The 20653-nt window shown below is 48.1% G+C and overlaps 1 protein-coding gene across 1 annotated transcript in view; it reads right to left on the reverse strand.

Moving 5' to 3' along the window:
- Nucleotides 1-8561, reverse strand: part of LOC109895458 (protein CBFA2T3-like) — a 64532-nt gene extending 55971 nt beyond the window's left edge. Inside the window, 1 exon segment of the mRNA XM_031830781.1 lies at nt 7554-8561. Within this exon segment, the coding sequence (XP_031686641.1) occupies nt 7554-7776 (223 nt within the window). The 5' untranslated portion in view covers nt 7777-8561.
- Between the last annotated feature and the right edge of the window lie 12092 nt (nt 8562-20653).

The raw sequence follows: 20653 nt of genomic DNA on the forward strand, positions 1-20653 counted from the left end.
CTCTCTACCCCTGTCTCTCTTCCCCTGTCTCTCCTACCACTGTCTCTCTATACCACTGTCTCTCTCTATCCCTGTCTCTCTCTATCCCCTGTCTCTCTCCCCTGTCTCTCTTTCCCCTGTCTCTCTCTACCACTGTCTCTCTCTACCACTGTCTCTCTCTTTCCCCTGTCTCTCTATCCCCTGTCTCTCTCTACCCCTGTCTCTCTCTACCACTGTCTCTCTCTTTCCCCTGTCTCTCTCTACCCTGTCTCTCTCTATCCTCCCCCCGTCTTCTCTTTCCCCTGTCTCTCTCTATCCCCTGTCTCTCTACCCCTGTCTCTCTTTCCCCTGTCTCTCTCTACCCCTGTCTCTCTCTACCACTGTCTCTCTCTACCCCCTGTCTCTCTCTACCCACTATCTCTCTCTACCCCTGTCTCTCTCTACCACTGTCTCTCTCTTTCCCCTGTCTCTCTCTACCCCTGTCTCTCTCTTTCCCCTGTCTCTCTCTATCCCCTGTCTCTCTACCCCTGTCTCTCTTTCCCCTGTCTCTCTCTACCCCTGTCTCTCTCTACCCCTGTCTGTCTCTATCCACTGTCTCTCTCTATCCACTGTCTCTCTCTACCCCGTCTCTCTCTACCCCTGTCTGTCTCTATCCCCTGTCTCTCTCTATCCCCTGTCTCTCTCTATCATGGTCTCTCTCTATCCATTGTCTCTCTCAACCCTGTCTCTCTCTATCCCCTGTCTCTCTCTATCCCATGTCTCTCTCTATCCCTGTCTCTCTCTATCCCCTGTCTCTCTCTACCACTGTCTCTCTCTATCCCCCTGTCTCTCTCTACCCCTGTCTCTCTCTACCCCTGTCTCTCTCTACCCCTGTCTCTCTCTACCACTGTCTCTCTCTACCCCTGTCTCTCTCTACCCACTGTCTCTCTCTACCCCTGTCTCTCTCTACCCCTGTCTCTCTCTACCCCTGTCTCTCTCTACCCCTGTCTGTCTCTATCCACTGTCTCTCTCTATCCACTGTCTCTCTCTACCCCTGTCTCTCTCTACCCTGTCTGTCCTCTATCCACTGTCTCTCTCTATCCCCTGTCTCTCTCTATCCCTGTCTCTCTCTATCCATTGTCTCTCTCAACCCCCTGTCTCTCTCTACCCCTGTCTCTCTCTACCCCTGTCTCTCTCTATCACTGTCTCTCTCTATCCCTGTCTCTCTCTATCCCCTGTCTCTCTCTATCCTGTCTCTCTCTATCCCCTGTCTCTCTCTACCCCTGTCTCTCTCTACCACTGTCTCTCTCTATCCCCTGTCTCTCTCTATCCCCTGTCTCTCTCTACCCCTGTCTCTCTCTATCCCTGTCTCTCTCTATCCCTGTCTCTCTCTATCCCCATCTCTCTCTATCCCCTGTCTCTTTCTACCCCTGTCTCTCTCTACCCCTGTCCTCTCTCTACCCCCGTCTCTCTCTTTCCCCTGTCTCTCTCTATCCCCTGTCTCTCTCTATCCCCTATCTCTCTCTACCCCTGTCTCTCTCTATCCCCTGTCTCTCTCTATCCCCTGTCTCTCTACCCCTGCTCTCTCTTTCCCCTGTCTCTCTCTACACTGTCTCTCTCTACCACTGTCTGTCTCTATCCACTGTCTCTCTCTATCCCCTGTCTCTCTCTATCCCTGTCTCTCTCTATCCATTGTCTCTCTCAATCCCTGTCTCTCTCTATCCCCTGTCTCTCTCTATCCCCTGTCTCTCTCTATCCCTGTCTGTCTCTATCCACCGTCTCTCTGTCCCCTGTCTCTCTCTATTCCCATCTCTCTCTATCCCTGTCTCTCTCTATCCCTGTCTCTCTCTATCCCTGTCTCTCTCTACCACTGTCTCTCTCTACCCTGTCTCTCTCTACCCCTGTCTCTCTCTACCACTGTCTCTCTCTACCCTGTCTCTCTCTACCCCTGTCTCTCTCTCACCACTGTCTCTCTCTACCCCCTGTCTCTCTCTACCCACTGTCTCTCTCTACCCCTGTCTCTCTCTACCCCTGTCTCTCTCTACCCCTGTCTGTCTCTATCCACTGTCTCTCTCTATCCACTGTCTCTCTCTACCCCTGTCTCTCTCTACCCCTGTCTGTCTCTATCCACTGTCTCTCTCTATCCCCCTGTCTCTCTCTACCCCTGTCTCTCTCTACCCTTGTCTGTCTCCATCCACTGTCTCTCTCTTTCCCCTGTCTCTCTCTATCCCCTGTCTCTCTCTATCCCCTGTCTCTCTCTACCCCTGTCTCTCTCTATCCCCTGTCTCTCTCTATCCCCTGTCTCTCTACCCCTGTCTCTCTTTCCCCTGTCTCTCTCTACCACTGTCTCTCTCTATCCCCTGTCTCTCTCTTTCCCCTGTCTCTCTCTACCCCTGTCCTCTCTCTTTCCCCTGTCTCTCTCTACCCTGTCTCTCTCTACCCCTGTCTCTCTCTACCACTGTCTCTCTCTACCCTGTCTCTCTCTACCCACTGTCTCTCTCTACCCCTGTCTCTCTCTACCCCTGTCTCTCTCTACCCCTGTCTGTCTCTATCCACTGTCTCTCTCTATCCACTGTCTCTCTCTACCCCTGTCTCTCTCTACCCCTGTCTGTCTCTATCCACTGTCTCTCTCTATCCCCTGTCTCTCTCTATCCCTGTCTCTCTCTATCCATTGTCTCTCTCAATCCCTGTCTCTCTCTATCCCCTGTCTCTCTCTATCCCCTGTCTCTGTCTATCCCTGTCTGTCTCTATCCACCGTCTCTCTGTCCCCTGTCTCTCTCTATCCCATCTCTCTCTATCCCCTGTCTCTCTCTATCCCCTGTCTCTCTCTATCCCTGTCTCTCTCTACCACTGTCTCTCTCTACCCTCTCTCTCTCTACCCCTGTCTCTCTCTACCACTGTCTCTCTCTACCCCCTGTATCTCTCTACCCACTGTCTCTCTCTACCCCTGTCTCTCTCTACCCCTGTCTCTCTCTACCCCTGTCTGTCTCTATCCACTGTCTCTCTCTATCCACTGTCTCTCTCTACCCTGTCTGTCTCTATCCACTGTCTCTCTCTATCCCATGTCTCTCTCTATCCCTGTCTCTCTCTATCCATTGTCTCTCTCAACCCCTGTCTCTCTCTATCCCCTGTCTCTCTCTATCCCCTGTCTCTCTCTATCCCTGTCTGTCTCTATCCACCGTCTCTCTGTCCCCTGTCTCTCTCTATCCCTGTCTCTCTCTATCCCCTGTCTCTCTCTACCCCTGTCTCTCTCTACCACTGTCTCTCTCTATCCCCTGTCTCTCTCTATCCCCTGTCTCTCTCTACCCCTGTCTCTCTCTATCCCCATCTCTCTCAATCCCCTGTCTCTCTCTATCCCCTGTCTCTCTCTATCCCTGTCTCTCTCTATCCCCTGTCTCTTTCTACCCCTGTCTCTCTCTACCCCTGTCTCTCTCTACCCCGTCTCTCTCTTTCCCCTGTCTCTCTCTATCCCCTGTCTCTCTCTATCCCCTGTCTCTCTCTATCCCCTGTCTCTGTCTATCCCTGTCTGTCTCTATCCACCGTCTCTCTGTCCCCTGTCTCTCTCTATCCCCATCTCTCTCTATCCCCTGTCTCTCTCTATCCCCTGTCTCTCTCTATCCCTGTCTCTCTCTACCACTGTCTCTCTCTACCCTCTCTCTCTCTACCCCTGTCTCTCTCTACCACTGTCTCTCTCTACCCCCTGTATCTCTCTAACCCACTGTCTCTCTCTACCCCTGTCTCTCTCTACCCCTGTCTCTCTCTACCCCTGTCTGTCTCTATCCACTGTCTCTCTCTATCCACTGTCTCTCTCTACCCCTGTCTGTCTCTATCCACTGTCTCTCTCTATCCCATGTCTCTCTCTATCCCTGTCTCTCTCTATCCATTGTCTCTCTCAACCCCTGTCTCTCTCTATCCCCTGTCTCTCTCTATCCCCTGTCTCTCTCTATCCCTGTCTGTCTCTATCCACCGTCTCTCTGTCCCCTGTCTCTCTCTATCCCTGTCTCTCTCTATCCCCTGTCTCTCTCTACCCCTGTCTCTCTCTACCACTGTCTCTCTCTATCCCCTGTCTCTCTCTATCCCCTGTCTCTCTCTACCCCTGTCTCTCTCTATCCCCATCTCTCTCAATCCCCTGTCTCTCTCTATCCCCTGTCTCTCTCTATCCCTGTCTCTCTCTATCCCCTGTCTCTTTCTACCCCTGTCTCTCTCTACCCCTGTCTCTCTCTACCCCGTCTCTCTCTTTCCCCTGTCTCTCTCTATCCCCTGTCTCTCTCTATCCCCTGTCTCTCTCTATCCCCTGTCTCTCTACCCCTGTCTCTCTTTCCCCTGTCTCTCTCTACCACTGTCTCTCTCTATCCCCTGTCTCTCTCTTTCCCCTGTCTCTCTCTACCCCTGTCTCTCTACCCGTCTCTCTCTTTCCCCTGTCTCTCTCTATCCCCTGTCTCTCTCTATCCCCTGTCTCTCTCTACCCCTGTCTCTCTCTATCCCCTGTCTCTCTCTTTCCCCTGTCTCTCTCTATCCCCTGTCTCTCTACCCCTGTCTCTCTTTCCCCTGTCTCTCTCTACCACTGTCTCTCTCTACCAATGTCTCTCTCTACCACTGTCTCTCTCTTTCCCCTGTCTCTCTCTATCCCCTGTCTCTCTACCCTGTCTCTCTTTCCCCTGTCTCTCTCTACCACTGTCTCTCTCTTTCCCCTGTCTCTCTCTACCCCTGTCTCTCTACCCCGTCTCTCTCTTTCCCCTGTCTCTCTCTATCCCCTGTCTCTCTCTATCCCCTGTCTCTCTCTACCCCTGTCTCTCTCTATCCCCTGTCTCTCTCTTTCCCCTGTCTCTCTCTATCCCCTGTCTCTCTACCCCTGTCTCTCTTTCCCCTGTCTCTCTCTACCACTGTCTCTCTCTACCACTGTCTCTCTCTATCCCCTGTCTCTCTCTGTCCCCTGTCTCTCTACCCCTGTCTCTCTTTCCCCTGTCTCTCTCTACCACTGTCTCTCTCTACCACTGTCTCTCTCTTTCCCCTGTCTCTCTATCCCCTGTCTCTCTCTACCCCTGTCTCTCTCTACCACTGTCTCTCTCTTTCCCCTGTCTCTCTCTACCCCTGTCTCTCTCTATCCCCTGTCTCTCTCTTTCCCCTGTCTCTCTCTATCCCCTGTCTCTCTACCCCTGTCTCTCTTTCCCCTGTCTCTCTCTATCCCCTGTCTCTCTCTACCCCGTCTCTCTCTTTCCCTTGTCTCTCTCTATCCCCTGTCTCTCTCTACCCCGTCTCTCTCTACCCCTGTCTCTCTCTACCCCGTCTCTCTCTTTCCCCTGTCTCTCTCTATCCCCTGTCTCTCTCTATCCCCTGTCTCTCTCTACCCCTGTCTCTCTCTTTCCCCTGTCTCTCTCTATCCCCTGTCTCTCTACCCCTGTCTCTCTCTACCCCGTCTCTCTCTTTCCCCTGTCTCTCTCTCTATCCCCCCTCTCCCCCCTCCTTTCTCTCTCACATTCTCTCGCTCCCTCTAATTCTCTCTTTCTCATGATGATATCCCTCACAGACCCATCCCCCATCATCCTTGTTTTATACCCCTCTCTGTTAAGAGAACTAACATGTAATAGAATCCAGTTGTGTGACGGAGGATGATAAGGTTGTTGATGAAGACAGAGAGGTGGAGGAGAATATATGTCAACCTTGGAGCCAGATGTCCTCAACACAGGAGTAGCCATTGAAGTGTGTGCACTGTAAATACATAAATGTCTCTCATGCACATAAAGCATATGCCTTTCTCTAGCCATGGAGGATTAGGAAGAGCTGAGCTTTTATGAAACCTATGATAGGAATAATCCAAAGCTTCGTTGTGATTTCATTCCACCTTTTCCCTCAAAGTCTCTGTCTAGATTCAGTCCACCCTTCCATCCTCCCTCTCTTCCCCTGCCCTCCCCTCTCTCAGGGCCGGCTGTGAGGGTGTGCTGGTGTTGGCGGGCGGCAGTTCCTCATTGTGGTGTGCTGTGTGCTGTGTGCTGTGTGCGCGGTGATAAGACACAGGGAGAGGAGCCAGCGTGCCGACATATCCCTGCCACTGCGGTTATCAGCCGCCGCAGCTGTGCCTGAGCCCTGCGACATCTGCTCCCTCACAGGAAGCCTGCGCCGCGTCTCATAACGCCTCACACACACACACACACACACACACACACACACACACACACACACACACACACACACACACACACACACACACACACACACACACACACACACACACACACACACACACACACACACACACACACACATAGACACACACACACAGACTAACACAGACACACACACACAAAGAAAATATCACAAGACCATTATCATTATGATGCCTGAACGGTACCCCCCCAATAGGTAAACTACCTGATCAGACAAAGAGTTTTGTTTATAGGGACATTGGTTCCTCCCTGGAACATGAGGCAAGCCTGACGGATGGGGCCAGCGTTTGCCTCAGTTCTGCTGGGTTTTTATCAGAGAATTACAGGGGATGCTTATGACTAAGCCTAATTATAGAGTGCTTATCACTGAAATGTCCACAAAGCTCATTACTGCCATGAAATGGGAGCTGCCGCAGGTAATTCACTATGTTGGGTATTAGTCCTCCTCTAAGACGGCACCCCTTTTAAATATTTAGAGTCTATAAAGTACAGCTTTAATGTCTGATGCTTTTCATGTGTTTCTCTGCTACTGGCATCACTGATTTGTGAAGTTTTTACCTAAAGGTACTACTCCAGTTTTTACACCACTTTAAGAATCAGTTACTAGATTTTCATTTACATTGTTGACAGCGTGTGCTTGAAAACAGTCCTCTCAGTGCTGAAAGAGGGGATTTGAGAAAGGAAGAAAGTATGAGACTAAGATAACAAGGACACTCCCATTTCCTTAGTGTTATACCATATTTCTTCCTTAGCCAGTGATACTGTTGAGTGTGCTGGTCAGATGGCTAGAAGCTAACAGACAGGAGAGGGATGGGGAAGGGAGGGGACCCCAGTAACCTAACTAACAGCCCTGATAGGGTCAGTAGTGTTTCTCGGGGTCCTGACCTGGGCTTGACAATGAATGAGCCTCGCTCAACCCTCCACCTTCCACCCTCGCCCTACCCTTCCACCCTCCCCCTAGCCCCTCAGAAACACAATAAAGGGAAGTGTGCTCCTCCAACTACCAGGGGAAGCCCAGAGGGAAGTCCCCATCCTCAGGTCCTCACCAGCCTGAACCCCTTTCCCTCCCCTGTCCACTTGGACACGTGCCACTGACTTCTAATGTCTTTACAGTGTAGGGTTTTGACAGCAAACTATGCTTTCAGTAATGAAAACAAGTTGGGGTCTGCTTTGACCTTGAAAATCAAATGACAATTTCTTTTTATACGTTTCACCATAGTTACAGGAGCTAGAGTAGGAAGCTAATTTCCATGTCTTGTCTGGAGCATGTGGTGCTAACTCAACACAATCTGATTACACATCAATCACTCCAACGTAATGAGGAGAAGTGACAGCAGGAGTTTCTCCACAATCACTCGTCACTGTAGCGAGCTGCCAACAGAGGCACAGCCTGTAGTACTTCTCATAACACAGAAAAGGATCACCACCTACCTTGGTTGGCTGTGCGGTGGCTCCTGGTTGCCAGGTTAGGGTTGCCAGATTCCAGCCTGTGAGGGTTCCGTCTGCACAGCGTCCCCCTGTGACTGGTCAGCATCACCGTGGGAACCCTGGGAGGAGCGGTCAAATTGGCCGAGGTGGAGGCTGAGGTTGAGGCTCTCCGTAGGTCAGACCTCCTCTGCCGCTCCAGGTGGACCTCGGCGGCCATACTCTGCATCCCCCCTCCCCACAGCAGTAATCCACAACGTTGTCCTGTCCTCTGTGTGTTTCTAGAACTCTCGACTGGACAGGGGACACACTAAACCACACAAGTCACTTTCTCTGTGTGTAGACCGGAGGGTTGATGTCCTTTCTCCTGTGTGCTTAGGGTGCTTACCGACTGACAGACTGACTGACTGACTAACCCACTGACTGACTGACTCATCCAGGCCTGGGGAGATCACAGAGTGAGTCCTCTTGCTCTCATGATTAGAACATGAGCCCAGCACAGCCAGATCACATGGCTGCCAGACAGAGAGATGTCTTTTTGTACTCAACTTCTTCTTCCTCCCACTCGAACAAGACTTTCTTTAAAGTTCCCCTTCCTTTTTACGTTATGCAGCTAACAGTCTTCAAATGACTCTTCCTTTACCTCGTACTTTCTTCCCGTCCACGACACGTCACCTCAGATGGATCGCGGTGCCACCAGACTTGTGTAATTATCTGTGTCCGATACTCTTTCTCTCCACCCAGTAGTCTCTCTCTCCCCTTCTCTTTCTCCGACTCACTCAACAGGAGTGTGTGAGGTAACAGTGTGTGTGTGTGTGTGTGAGTGGCAGGGGGAGGTCAGCTAGCCTCGTGGCTCCTCGTTTCCTCGTTGTTCCGGCTGAGGGGCAGTGCACTGGCCTGAACCCTCCTCTAGTCCACACAGTGAAAGCAGAGCAGTGGCGCCCGTGTGAGCCGGGACTGAGTGCAACTGTAACAGTGTGGGTGTGTGTGTCCTGACCCCGCCGTGTGAAAGGGGTGGTTCCCCAGGGGAAGGTAAACAGTGCTGCTGGGTTGTGATAGCGGTAGACACCAGGCCTCGGCCTCCGTTGGGGCTTCCTCTGGCAGGAACCAGCTGTGTCTGTGGCCGGCCGGGCAGCGCTGTCTTCCCTTTCCCTCCGGACACAGACAGGGCTCCTCCTGTTCCTAACACTTCCTCCCTACACCCTTCACTCCACCTCTCCTTCCCTCCGCCCAGCCAGTCCTACCCCCAACTTTGAACCCTATGGATAGCTCTGCCCCCCTGACGCTGTCCTTAGGGGTGTTGTTTCACCCCCTGGTTAGATACCGAGGGTCCTGTCCTCCCTTACTGTGGTTCTGTCAGTCCAGACGTCAAGTGTCCCCCTGCCCTGGTCTCTCAGCTCTGGTGTCCCAGTGGTGTGTGTGTGTGTGTGTGTGTGTGTGTGCTTGTGTGTGTGTGTGTGCTTGTGTGTGTGTGTGTGCTTGTGTGTGTGTGCTTGTGTGTGTGTGTGTGTGTGTGTGTGTGTGTGTGTGTGTGTGTGTGTGTGTGTGTGTGTGTGTGTGTGTGTGTGTGTGCTTGTGTGTGTGTGTGTGTGTGCTTGTGTGTGTGTGTGTGTGTGTGTGTGTGTGTGTGTGTGTGTGTGTGTGTGTGTGTGTGTGTGTGTGTGTGTGTGTGTGTGTGCGTGCGCGTGTGTGTACGCTCCAGCAGGGCCGGGTGAGGTAAAATCAGTAACAGGGGGTCCTCTGTGAAACGACAGAGAGGGTACAGCTGGGACCCCTCTGACCCGCAGAGCAGATCACACGGGGTGTTGTAGTTGGGACAGAAGTGAGAGGGGATGTGAGCACACAGATGTGCCGTCCATCTGTCTGTCAGAGTGAAACCAGCACACAGATGGTGGACAGCAGAGTGGATGTGAGAGTAACGGGTGTGTGGGGTGAAGGGCAGTGTTCAATCATGTGACACATTTGGGACTTTGGGAACTATGAAGTTATAGCTTGACAGTCAGTTGGTTTCATTTCCTTTTTGTATGGTGCTCTCTATGTTAGAGAGCCTTCCCTGCCTCAACTGTGCACTAAGATTGAAGATTATTTTGGGTAAAAATCCAGCATCAAAAATAATTTGTTAGATTATTCAAGCTTCTCCCAATGACATCATCCAATCTGATGGAATCTGCCTCCATGTAGTATTCAGTGGAATGAATACATTTACCGATGTTGGAATTGTTTCTTGCTTATATGCACTGTATGTAGGTGTGTCCAGCATTTCTCCCTCCTAAACCTCTCATCATACTGACCCTCTCCATGGCTACATGTCAGTGCAGCGAGTTAACATGTGAAGACCAAAGGAAATCACTGAGTAATAGTATGTCCTCAAATCAAACCCTGGGATTGCCTTCTGAGAAGGAGAAGATGGCCCCAATTGGATTAGTGTGTATGTGCATGCTCCTGTGTGTTAGGCTGAGGAGGCCCCTGCCTGCCTCCCCTACTCTCAGATGTTGGCAGGTATAAAAAAAAAATTTGGGGGGGGGAGTGAGATAATGATTCCCACATAATCACTTTGGCCCAGTTCTGGCCCTGGCAGGTGCTATCGTGACCGAGCGGTGCTTTCTCTCCACAGATAAGGTCATGGGACTGGGGAGGGGACCGGAGCGAGGAGATGGTGGAGCGCTGCGTGGAGCATTGGGCGAGCGACTAGTCTGGCCTTATCTTCCGCAGCGGCTGTTGCTCGCAGCTCACAGATGTAGCAGGCTAGACTAGCCGTGTCAGAGAGATCCTTCTATCAGCGACACGCAGGCCTCTCTCCCCAAATTAAAACACAGCAGGAGGACGGACAAGCCCTAATTATCACTTTACCCATGAATCATCAAAAGGGTAAAGTAGGACTTTTGATAACAAATCTGGTGGAAAGTCATTAAATATACCAGCCTTATTTCAGATGAAAGATTCTCTCTTTCTATTTTTGTTTACATTTCCCTTCTCATTTTCTGAAACCGGAGTTGTGGTCTCATCTCTGGTAATGCGTGCTCATCCTCAAAAATCTGTCCTGTCGCTTTAAAAACAGGCAGAGAGGGGCCCTCCTGAGTGGCACAGCAGTCTAAGGCACTGCATCGCAGTGCTTGAGGCGCCACTACAGAGCTGGGTTCAATCCCGGGCTGTGTCGCAGCCGGCTGCGACCGGGAGACCCATGGGGCGGCGCACAATTGGCCCAGCGTCGCCCGGGTTAGGGCAGGGTTTGGCCGGCCGGGATGTCCTTGTCCCATCACGCTCTAGCGACTTCTTGTGGCGGGCAGGCCACCAGCTGCACTGTGTTTCCTCCGACACACCGGCTTCTGGGTTAAGCAAGAAGTGTGTCAAGAAGCAGTGCTGCTTGGCAGGGTTGTGTTTTGGAGGACGCATGGCTCTCGACCTTAGCCTCTCCCGAGTCCATAAGGGAGTTGCAGCGATGGGACAAGACTGTAACTACCAATTGGGGAGAAAATGGGATAAAATAAAATATAGACAAGCCGAGAGGAACTTTTCACCTTTTGCATCAGGAGAAAGTCTAACAAGCCTCATGACTGCAGGGAGAGAGAGAGATAAAGAGAGAGGGAAGCAGCCAGATGGTGGAAAGACCTCCTGCCAGACACCTGGTCACTTCAGAGTGGATGAACCGCTCACCTTTACCAAGTCCTTACTTGGGTTTTTCCTGCCGCAGGTACACACTGTACGGAACACTGTGGCTGGCTGGGGACTCTGGGAACACTGATTCTGTTTCTGTACTACGTCACGATGTTTGTTTTTAGGTGTTCATATCCGTGACACTGTTGGTGAAAGGTTAGGGATTCCCCAGATTTTTTCCAGGTCCGTATAACGTAAAGCAAAATAATTTTCTCTATTTTATGTTCTCTGTAGGTTTGACAGATGGTGCATATTAGTTCTCGTCAGTTAATTGTCAGCTTGGAGGTATGATTCCACTATGATGGCCTATCTTTCTGTCTTGTACAGTATGGGAGGATATTGTGAGAGTGTTTGTCGGGGACACAGAGAGCGATAGAAAAGGATTTCCCTGAGCTTATAGCCTTGGCAGTGTATATACAGTAGTCTATGGACATCTCCTAAATAGCCCCTCGAAATATGGCAGCTGAGGCTCCTCCATCCTCTCTGTGGTGTGTTTATGTGCACCTGCTTGGCACAGACAGCCCCAGAAACCTCCGGATCTTAACCGAACTCTATAAGTTAAACCGTCCCCATCTGTCACAGCGCAGCCCCACACAGATGCATGCTGAGTTTTTTATTTTTTATTTTTTTTACAGCAGACTTGGCGCACGTTCAAGAACTGTCAAAGAGCACCTGCTAAATTAAGCGCGTTCTCATACACACATACCCACTCACCACACAAGCACATGCAGCCACTGATGTATATTTGCAGAGAATGTTATGGTGACCATGTTATTATATGCAAACATACCGTAAATGTTAACATGTTATAGATAACAGATGTTTATCCCATATACTATTTTCTGAGTGACAATTTTCATAAAAAAAGCAGCACTACAACACAAATAGCAATTAAACTGTGATATTGGCATTTACTTATTCTAGCCTACACTCTTAGAAAAAAGGGTTCCAAAGGGGTTCTTCCGCTGTACCCATAGGATAACCCTTTAGGTTCCAGGTAGATCCCTTTTTGGTTCCAGGTAGAACCATTTTGGGTTACATATAGAACCCTCTGTGGACAGGGTTATTCATGGAACCCAAAACGGTTCTACCTGGAACCAACGAGGGTTCTTCAAAGGCTTCTCCTATGGGGACAGCCGAAGAACCGTTTTAGGTTCTAGATGGCACCTTTTTTTCTAAGAGTGACTTGTGCAGAGGAAACATTTCGATTCAATGTTCAGTGTTTTTATTTTGCTCATTATGTCTGTTTGCCATAAACCAAGTGCCCCAGTTGGCAAACAACTTCATAGTGTTGCCTTTATAGACAACCTGACACCTAACAATAATGACAACTTCATAGTGTTGCTTTTATAGACAACCTGACATCTAACATGCGGTGGGAGTAAAACCACCACAGGTGTAGTCTCCTATAGTTCCTGCCCCTCTTTTCTCCTCCTTTCTCCCTCTCCCTCTCTCCCTGTCTCTCTCTCCATCACTCTCGAGCGCTCCCTCCCTCCCTGCCTCTCATGGCTCATGGCATGCACAGCCGCTGAGCTGCTCTAAATAGGTGCCACCCTGAATAGGAGACAGATGGAAACGAAGGTCCCCCGCTGAGCGGTTCCCCTGCAGCTGTGCTGTGTTCCCAATGCCAGGGAGTGATGACAGCCCACCAAGGGGCACAGAGACACACGGAGACACACGTTCTGAGTGCCATCACGCTCACTCACAATGCCAGGAACGACTGGCAGGGAGGGAGGAGGAGGTAGGTTAACCCCTTGTGAATGTTGACCTGTTTAAAGGTAGCCAATATGAGTAAGACCTTTATACAGGTCAACATTCACAGACGGGATTACCAGGACGTGTACTCCGAGCATGCGCTGATCAACTGGCAAGTGTCTTCACTGACATTTTCAACCTGTCCCTGACCAAGTCTGTAATAACAAAATGTTTCAAGCAGACCACCAAAGTCCCTGTGCCCAAGACCACCAAGCACTAACATCTGTAGCCATGAAGTGCTTTGAAATGCTGGTCATGGCTCACATCAACACCATTATCCCAGAAACCCTAGACCCACTCAAATTTGCATACCGCCCCCACAGATCCACAAATGACACAATCTCTATTGCACTCCACACGGCCCTTTCCCACCTGGACGAAAGGAACACCTATGTGAGAACGCTATTCATTGACTACAGCTCAGTATTCAACACCATCGTGCCCTCCAAGCTCATCACTAAGCTAAGGACCCTGGGACTAAACACCTCCCTCTGCAACTGGATCCTGGACTTCCAGACGGGCCATCCCCAGGTGGTAAGGGTAGGTAACAACACATCTGCTACACTGATCCTCAACACAGGGGCCCCTCAGGGGTGCGTGCTCAGTCCCTTCTTGTACACTGTTCACCCATGACTGTATGGCCAAGCACGACTCCGACACCCTCATTAAGTTTTCCAACGATCACAATGAGACAGCCTACAGGGAGGTGGTCAGAGACCTGGCAGTGTGGTGCAAGGATAACAAATTTCCCTCAACGTGATCAAGGAGATGATCGTGGACTACAGGAAAAGGAGGGCCGAGCACACCCCCATTCTCATCGACGGGGCTGTGGTGGAGCAGGTTGAGAGCTTCAAGTTCCTTGGTGTCCACATCACCAACAAACTATCGTGGTCCAAACACACCAAGACAGTCGTGAAGAGGGCACGACAATGCCTGTTCCCCCTCAGGAGACTGAAAAGATTTGTCATGGGTCCTCAGATCCTCAAAAAATTCTACAGCTGCACCACTGGTTGCATCACCGCCTGATATGGGAACTGCTCGCCCTCTGACCGCAAGACACTACAGAGGGTGGTGTGTACGGACGAATACATCACTGGGGCCAAGCTACCATCTAGGATCTATATACCAGGCGGTGTCAGGAAGGCCCTAAAAAGCCACTCTAGTCATAGACTGTTCTCTCTGCTACCGCACGGCCAGCAGTACCGGAGCGCCAACAGTTTCTACCCCCAAGCCATGAGACTTCTGAACAGCTAATGAAATGGCTACCCGGACTATTTGCATTGACCCCCGCCCCACCCCCATTTTTACACTGCTGCTACTCTCTGTTTATTATCTATGCATAGTCACTATACCTCCACCTACGTACATGTACATATTACCTCAATTATCTGGACTAACCTGTGCCCCCGTACATTGACTCTGTACGGGTACCCCCTGCATATAGCCCCGCTACTGTTATTTACTGCTGATATTGAATTATTTGTCATTTTTCTATTTTCTTTTTCTATTTCTTTTTTCTATTCTTTATTTTTTACTTCAGTTTATTTTAGTAAATACTTTCTTAACACTTATTTTTCGTCTAACTGCATTGTTGGTTAAGGGTTTGTAAGTAAGCATTTCACTGTAAGTGTACACCTGTTGTATTTGGGGCATGTGACAAATAACATTTGATTTGATTTGATCCCCGAACGACGCCCTACAGGGACACAGAGGCTTGGGTTGGGCAAGAGAACATTTTGACTACGGCACCCATCACAATGTATACCTGTGAAACAAATGAAACACTTTGTGTAAATGCCACATGAAAATGAAACATGGATACATATATTTACACACCCATTGTCACATTCATTTATTTGGACTTGGTTGTCATGACATGACCAGACGCTTGAAAGACTTACTTTTGATCATTTTTTCTTACGTGGCTGTCATTAAAAGAGAGAATCTGTCTGTCTGCAGGATATAAACCCACGCTAGTCCTCAGATGTGCTTTTCACAGAGACCAGACCACTTAGACAGGAGAGCAGGACCCAGCTCAGTGCAGACGGCAGACAATGAGACAGAGAGAAAAGAGACACCCCCAGTCAGAATGTAACTGCAGCCAATTAGGCCGCTAGCCTCTATGACATATTGTGTACCGGCTCCATGAATATTTCATCAGAGGAGACTCTCCATAAAGGTCATTGTAGAATTTCCAAACAGAGAGACACCTGTTTTTATTTTAAAGACAGGGCTGAATGAATTATGCCCTCTCCCTCTTACTCGTTGCCCAGGTATTAACACTTTCACATTCAGGTTACTGGTATGAAAGTCTTCCCTCAAAGTCTGACAGCCTATTAATTAGGGTTGCAAAGGGAGGGTATATTACTGGAAACCTTCTCATTTTACCAGTAAACTACAAGAATGTTGCTATCTCTCAGGGATTTTATGTAATCTATCAGACATCTAGTGGCCCTTTTGGGTACTTCAGATTATCACAGGTGTCTGTAATCATCTCTGGACCACCGTCTGGCCTTATCACTAGGGTGACCACAAGGGGGGCCCTTTGTCCCGCAACCAAACAATCATGTCCCTCATTTTCTAAAATAAATTCTAACACAACAAATTTACTAAAAAGGTTGATTTGTTCCGTATTTCAGTCAGGCATTCCAACCTGTCAATTTTGCAGCAGAGAGGAAGAGGTGAAGCGAGAGGTTTCACTCGCCAAAATCTGTCCAAAATAAGCCCAATGCGGGATCTAAGCTTTTTGCCTGACTCCCATTGTTAGGGTGGAGACATAAGCATCTCGTCATTATATACAGATCTCTGTTTACAGTCACGGTGTGCTTTTGACAAGATATATATCATTAGGATGTGGTACTGGTGATGTTAAACACTTCTCCAATCGTTGTTGAGATCTGATATTCTGTGCAGAGCAAGGCTAATGTCATATTGTCAACCAATCACATTTGTCAAATCCTTTCAGTCTAAATTACAACTGAACATGAACTTCTTATCGAGAGCTACAAAAGTAAGTACACTGAACAAAAATATAATCACTACATGTAAAGTGTTGGTCCCATGTTTAATGAGCTGAAATAAAAGATCCACAAAATGTTCCATACGCACAAAAATATTATATCTCTCAAATATCTCTCACAAATTAGTTTGCATCCCTGTTTGTGAGCATTTCTTCTTTGCCAAGATAATCCATCCACCTGACAGGTGTGGCATATCAAGGAGCTGATTAAACATCATGATCATTACATAGGTGCACCTTGTGTTGGGGACAATAAAAGGCCACTCTAAAATGTGCAGTTTTGTCATACAACTCAAAGCCACAGATGTTGCAAGTTTTGAGGGAACGTGCAATTGGCTGGCTGACTGCTGGAATGTCTACTAGAGCTGTTGCCAGATAATTTAATGTTCATTTCTCGCCTCCAACGTTGCTTGGCAGAATTTGGCAGTACGTCCAGCCGACACCACAACCGCAGACCACGTGTAAGCGTGCCAGTCCAGGACCTCCACATCCGACATCTTCACCTGCAGGATCGTCTGAGACCAGCCACCCGGACAGCTGATGAAACTGTGGGTTTGCACAACCAAAGAATTTCTGCACAAACTGTCAGAAACCGTCTCAGGGTAGCTTATCTGTGTGCTCTTCGTCCTCACCAGGGTCTTGACGTGACTGCAGTTCGGTGTCGTAACCGACTTCAGTGGGCAAATGCTCATCTACGATGGCCACTGGCACGCTGGAGAAGTGTGCTCTTCAGGGATGAATCCTGGTTTCGACTGTACCGGGCAGAAGGCAGCCAGCTTGTTTGGCATCGTGTAGGCGAGCAGTTTGCTAATGTTAACGTTCTGAACAGAGTGCCCCATGGTGGCGGTGGGGTTATGGTATGGGCAGGCATAAGCTACGCACCACGAACACAATTGCATTTAATCAATGACAATTTGAATGCACAGAGATACTGTGACGAGATCGTGAGGCCCATTGTCGTGCCATTCATCCGACGCCATCGCCTCATGTTTCTGCATGATAATGCACAACCCCATGTTGCAAGGATCTGTACACAATTCCTGGAAGCTGATGGGATGCTCTGGATCGACTTGTACGACAGCGTGTTTCAGTTCCACCAATATCCAGAAACTGAACACAGCCATTGAAGAGGAGTGGGACAACATTCCACAGGCCACAATCAACAGCCTGATCAACTCAATGTGAAGGAGATGTGTCGCACTGCAGGAAAATGGTGGTCACACCAGATACTGACTGGTTTTCTGAAATCCATAGATTAGGGCCTAATGAATTGATTTAAATTGACAGATTTCCTTAAATGAACTGTAACTCAGTAAAACCTTTTAAATTGTTGCGTGTTGTGTTTAAATTTTTGTTCAGTGTATATAAGTTGATCAAACTGAAAAGATGTAAGGTGATTTTGTCAAACTTGTAAGGCCCTCCATTCACATTCGTGGCTCACCTGACATATTTGCTGCTACTTCACTCAATCCGGTTTCCAAATTCTCCTTTCTTAATTGTTTTACATTCCTTAATTGTTTTACCAACCAGAAATGTTTCCTTGGCCAAGTATGCCCAGATATTCAGAAAACAGACACACATTTGATCTGTTTTCTGCATGACCAAATGTTGTCAAGGCAATTGCGTAGCCTATAGGCACGCTTCAATTAGCTTGTACGGTGCAGCGGGAGGGGGATTTTTATTAAAGTAGGCTACAAAATCATCCCTTTGTCCCGCATTTGGGTATTTTAAATGTAAAATATATTAAATAATTAAAGAAGATAATTTTAAAATAGAACGACAAAGCTGTTAAACATGATCCTAAATACAAGTAATCAACTTAGTGAATACCATTGGTGTTTACTATGAGAGTTTCAGCATATAGTACCCCTTGACTTTTTGTTACGTTACAGCCTTACTCTAAAATGGATTTAAAAAAAGGAAATCCTCAGCAATCTGTAGTTTGCAATACCCCAGAGTGAAGAAGCAAAAATAGTTTTTTTGCTATGAGACTCGAAATTGAGCTCAGGTGCATCCTGTTTCCATGATTTGGAAAGGCACACACCTGTCTATTTAAGGTCCCACAGTTGACAGTGCATGTCAGAGCAAAAAACAATCCTTGAGGTCAAACGAATTGTCCGCAGAGCTCAGAGACCGGATTGTGTCGAGGCACAGATCTGGGGAAGGGTACCAAAACATTTCTGCAGCATTGAAGGTCCCCAAGAACACAGTGGCCTCCATCATTCTTAAATGGAAGAAGTTTGGAACCACCAAGACTCTTCCTTGAGCTGGCTGTCCGGCCAAACTGAGCAATCAGTGGAGAAGGGTCTTGGTCAGGGAGGTGACCAAGAACCCAATGGTCACTGTGACAGAGCTCTAGAGTTCCTCTGTGGAGACAGGAGAACCTTCCAGAAGGACAACCATGCTCGATAGCACTCCACCAATCAGGCCTTTATGGTAGAGTGACCAGACGGAAGCTACTCCTCAGTAAAAGGCACATGACAGCCCGCTTAGAGTTTGCCATAAGTAACCGAAATACTCTCAGACCATGAGAAACAAGATTCTCTGGTCTGATGAAACCAAGATTAAACTTTTTGGCCTGAATGCCGAGCGTCACATCTGGAGAAAACCTGGCACCATCCCTACTGTGAAGCATGGTGGTGGCAGCATCATGCTGTGGGTATGTTTTTCAGCGGCAGGGACTGGAAGACTAGTCAGGATTGAAGCAAAGATGAACGGAGCAAAGTAGAGAGAGATCCGGGTGCTCAGGACCTCAGACTGGGGCAAAGGTTCATCTTTCAACAGGACAACAACCCTAAGCACAGCTAAGACAACGCAGGAGTGGCTTCATGGACAAGTCTCTGAATGTCCCTGAGTGGCTCAGCCAGAGCCCGGACTTGAACCCAATTGAACATCTCTGGAGAGACCTGAAAATAGCTGTGCAGCAATACCCCCCATCCAACCTGACAGAGCTTAAGAGGATCTGCAGAGAAGAATGGGAGAAACTCTCCAAATACAGGTACCCAAGAAGACTTGAGACTGTAATTGCTGCCAAAGGTGCTTCAACAAAGTACTGATTAAATGGTCTGAATACGTATTTGTTTTTGCTTTGTCATTATGGTGTATTGTTTGTAGATTGACTATTTAATAAATTTTAGAATAAGGCTGTAACGTAAGAAAATGTGGAAAAAGTCAAGGTGTCTGAATACTTTCCAAGTGCACTGTTTATCACAGTTTCTAAACCTAGGCACAACATTGCGAGACATCCGGGAACTTTGCGATACAGACTGGGCCAGGGTTTGGGCTTTGAGAAGTCATTGAAGTCATTGAAATTCTTCCTTAGTTCTTCATTTTTGCGAAATCTAAAGGCATAACCAAGATTTGAGCTAATGAACATATTACTCCAACCTTGTTAAAGTTTGACACGTTTTCATTTTTGTCAAAAAACAACTTCATATTGAAGGAGTGCCTTTGATTTGATGGCCTGCACATGTGCAGTTTGGCGACTATTAGACCTGATGACTTAATTCTATGCATGAGCTTAGCTAGCCAACGTCGCCATGACATCGCCTACAAGTGTGATCGGGGATTTCTATTGGAGAAGCAGTTTTACACCATGCCCAAACCGGGCACATGTATCTGCGTGCACCATCGTTCACAGGTTGATTTTGTCCCCCCACACCAAACGCGATCACGACACGCAGGTTGAAATATCAAAACAAACTCTGAACCAATTATATTAATTTGGGGACAGGTCGAAAAGCATTAAACATTTATGGTAATTTGGCTAGCTAGCTTGCACTTGCTAACTAATTTGTCCTATTTAGCTAGCTTGCTGTTGCTACCTAATTTGTCCTGGGATATAAACACTGAGTTCTTTTTTTACCTGAAATGCACATGGTCCTCTACTCCGACAATTAATCCACACATAAAACAGTCAACCGAATCGTTTCTAGTCATCTCTCCTCCCTCCAGCCTTTTTCTTCTTTGGACTTTAAATGGCGATTGGCATCTAACTTTCATAATAAGGTGTATTACCACAACCGACCGACCTCAGTTCATCTTTCAATCGGCCATGTGTGTATAACCAATGAGGAGATGGCATGTGGATATATGCTTCTATAAACCAATGAGGAGATGGGAGAGGCAGGACTTGCACCGCGTTCAGCATCACAAATAGCCCTGACTTCTATTTTAAAGCTTGGCAACGCAGATGCTGGTTGGCGTGCGCAAGCAGTGTGGGTGCAATGATTGAATAACATGTGTACACTTATTTTGCAACGCTCGAGCACGCGACGAGAGCGGTGTGGTCAGCATGTTAAACCTGATGATGTGATTCTACGCATGAGCTTAGCTAGCCAAAGTCACCATAACATTGCCTATAAGTGTGATCGGGGATTTCTATTGAAGAAGCATTTTTAGCCTTCATACTGTACTGTCTTTAATAATATCCTTAATATTTATTTTACTACGTCTATGTATTTGTTGTCAATGTTTTGGTGTCAAACTGGTGGTAGTTATGAAGAAAAGTCAATAGTTGGAAGATTTGCTGAGTCTAAATGACCAAAGTTACAATAGATTGCCATAGATTGAATGACCAAAATTACTGAATGGTCTGGTAACTTTGGTAATTTACCGCTAGCATTGCAACCCTACCTTTTGATTCAAGTATTCTAAAAGTATTTTACAAATGACTTTT

Source organism: Oncorhynchus kisutch, linkage group LG8, assembly GCF_002021735.2.
Source record: "Oncorhynchus kisutch isolate 150728-3 linkage group LG8, Okis_V2, whole genome shotgun sequence".
Taxonomy (NCBI): Eukaryota; Metazoa; Chordata; class Actinopteri; order Salmoniformes; family Salmonidae; genus Oncorhynchus; species Oncorhynchus kisutch.